Here is a 2,500-nt window from a genome sequence, read left to right as displayed (position 1 = left end):
GGTGAATGAACAATGTACACGCACTGAGAGAGAGAGAGAGACAGAGAGAGAGAGAGAGAGTGAGAGCTCTGAATAGAGACAACATTCACATCACACACACACACTCTCACACACACACAGCACACAGCACACACACACACACCACTATTACAGCCAGAGTTGAAGAGAGAGCAGAGGCAGAGAAAGAGAGAGCTATGAACAACAGAGTCAACATTCCCTCAGATGTACCACAACAGCCAGACAAAACCTGGCAGCAGCGGCAGCATCAGCAGTGACAAGGCTAAGACTCGTCCTTCCTGGATGATTTGATTCATGTCAGTGGTTGAGTTTTCTCTCAGTAGCTAATAGCTGTGCGGTGGTGTAGTGGGGTCTGAAGAGGGCTAACTCTGAGAGCTGCTTCAATTATGCAGGCTTTACATCAATGGTTGGTGATTATGTTTTTGTTTTAAACTGTGTCCATGAAAACGAACGGGTATACTCTGCATAGCTTTAACCACATTCGCTAGACCACTGCTCATGTGACCTACCGTGACCACACCCACCCTCTCACCTGCCTCCTCGTCTCTCCCCAGGTGACCAATCGGGTGAATGCCGGGCTCACGGGAACCTCGGCTCCGCCTTCTTCTCCAAGGGCAACTACAGAGAAGCTTTAACCAATCACAGGCATCAACTAGTTCTCGCCATGAAGCTCAAGGACAGAGAGGTAGGTGTGTGCGTGTGTGCGTGTGTGTGTGTGTGTGTGTGTGTGTGTGTGTGTACAGCACATTTGCATGTTTGTAGTCCCCAAGCAGCTGCTAGAACAATGTCTGTGCCTGACATCATATTGCTGTTCATGACTAGGCTCCATATTGCGAGCGTTCCTTGCGTCTCCAGCAGATATCTGGGTGTATGGGTAGCGAGAAGGAGGGAAGGGCGGCCACAACCCCTATGATAGTCACCCCTCTGGTCACATGACGCACTAGTCTTCCATCACAGACCTACCCAGGCTCCGCCGCACAGGAACCACAGTACGTCTCGCCTGCCGGGCCGTGGAGTCTAACCACCTGCTCCACGACAGGCTCACTGCAACAGCAGAGCCTCCCCGGCGTCTCAAGACGAGACACCATTGTGTGCCTGCCGCACGGGATCTCCTGCAGCAATGCAGAGATCTTAACGTCAGCGAGGCAGGATGGGCGGACCACATCTGGCAAACACCTCCAGACTCCGTGATTTCATCCCGGCCGCCGGTCCTTCCTCTCCCAGGATGGACTTACCCAGATCGGTGTGGGTGAGGCTTAATCGCCTACGGACCGACATCGGATGCTTCCGCTCATCAATGCACAGAGGGGGCTTGGTATCCTGTGCGGCGTGCGAGTGTGGCGCCGAGGAACAAACCACAGACCATGTCATCCAGGACTGTCTGACATACCGGACACCTAATGGAATGCATGGCCTGATGGTTTTGGATGAGGAAACGGTGACATGGCTCCTGGAGGTGTGCCCGGATATAAAGCCCGGGTGACCCCTCACCCAGGCTCGGGGTGGTAAAAGGATAGCCCCTCGGCCCCGAGCCTGGGGGGAGAGGACAATAACTACTAACCCAAACAAAGAAGAAGAAGAAGAATAGACCTACCTGTATCAAAACATCAAAAATAGCATCTGGCAATAAATGCCAATAAATTGAGTTATTTCTCCTCTCTCTCTCTCTCTCTCTCTCTCTCTCTCTCTCTCCCCCTCTCTCTCTCTCCCTCTCTCTCTCTCTATCTCTCTCTCTCTGAGCCCTGAGCCATTGCTAAAGGCATTGGTTTTCTGCCGAATTACTTCAGACAATTGTGAAAAGTGTACCTAATTAGATTGCTGTTGCAGATTAGAGCTGTGGGCTTCTCAAGTCTCAATACACAGAGCAATACTTTCTCTTCCAGCTGTGTGTGTGTGTGTGAGTGAGTGAGTGAGTGAGTGAGTGAGTGAGTGAGTGAGTGAGTGAGTGAGTGAGTGAGTGAGTGAGTGAGTGAGTGAGTGAGTGAGTGAGTGAGTGAGTGAGTGTGTGTGTGTGTGTTTGTGTGTGTGTGTTACAGGTCATTAGCTGGTTGTGTTGGTGTGTGTGTATGCCTGAGGCAGCAGTATGCCGTAGGGAGAGGGGGGTGTGATGCTCACACAGAGAGAGAACCTCATTCAGAGTCTCCTCCTATATACTGTAGAAGCAGGGGGAGTATTTTCCCATTAGGCCATGATGTCTTTCACTCATACTGTGTTCCCATGTGTTTGCTAAGGCTATAGAATAACTGCTGTTGATCTGTTTGTGTTTAGTAAGACCATTCTTTAGAGCCGGTTGACCTTGCACTTAAATCTGTCTGTCTGTCGTAGTCTCTCAGCAGCTTAAAGGAGTAGTAAAGGGAAAATGCATGTTTAGCCCTGTTTTACTTTTTACTTTTAAGGTTACTTAAAGATTTTTCAAGGTGCCCATCCACATCCATTGTATGACCAAAACGGTGGTAGAGCAATTATCAGACTTTCTCAAAAG

General features: G+C 50.0%; 1 protein-coding gene across 3 annotated transcripts in view; it reads left to right on the top strand.

Moving 5' to 3' along the window:
• The window catches only part of ttc28 (tetratricopeptide repeat domain 28), a gene marked incomplete at its 3' end in the record, with an annotated part of 121,587 nt that overhangs the window by 65,820 nt on the left and 53,267 nt on the right, over positions 1–2,500 (top strand). For all 3 annotated transcript variants that reach the window (XM_084441649.1, XM_084441648.1, XM_084441647.1), the window contains exon 5: positions 573–703. In XM_084441649.1, the coding sequence (XP_084297775.1) occupies positions 573–703 (131 nt within the window). The remainder of the gene's footprint in view (positions 1–572; positions 704–2,500) is intronic.

This window comes from Borostomias antarcticus (genome assembly GCF_949987555.1).
Source record: "Borostomias antarcticus genome assembly, chromosome: 8".
NCBI classification, from domain to species: domain Eukaryota; kingdom Metazoa; phylum Chordata; class Actinopteri; order Stomiiformes; family Stomiidae; genus Borostomias; species Borostomias antarcticus.
The sequence above is the reverse complement of the archived record's forward strand: the minus strand, read 5'-3'. Positions and strand labels throughout refer to the sequence as shown.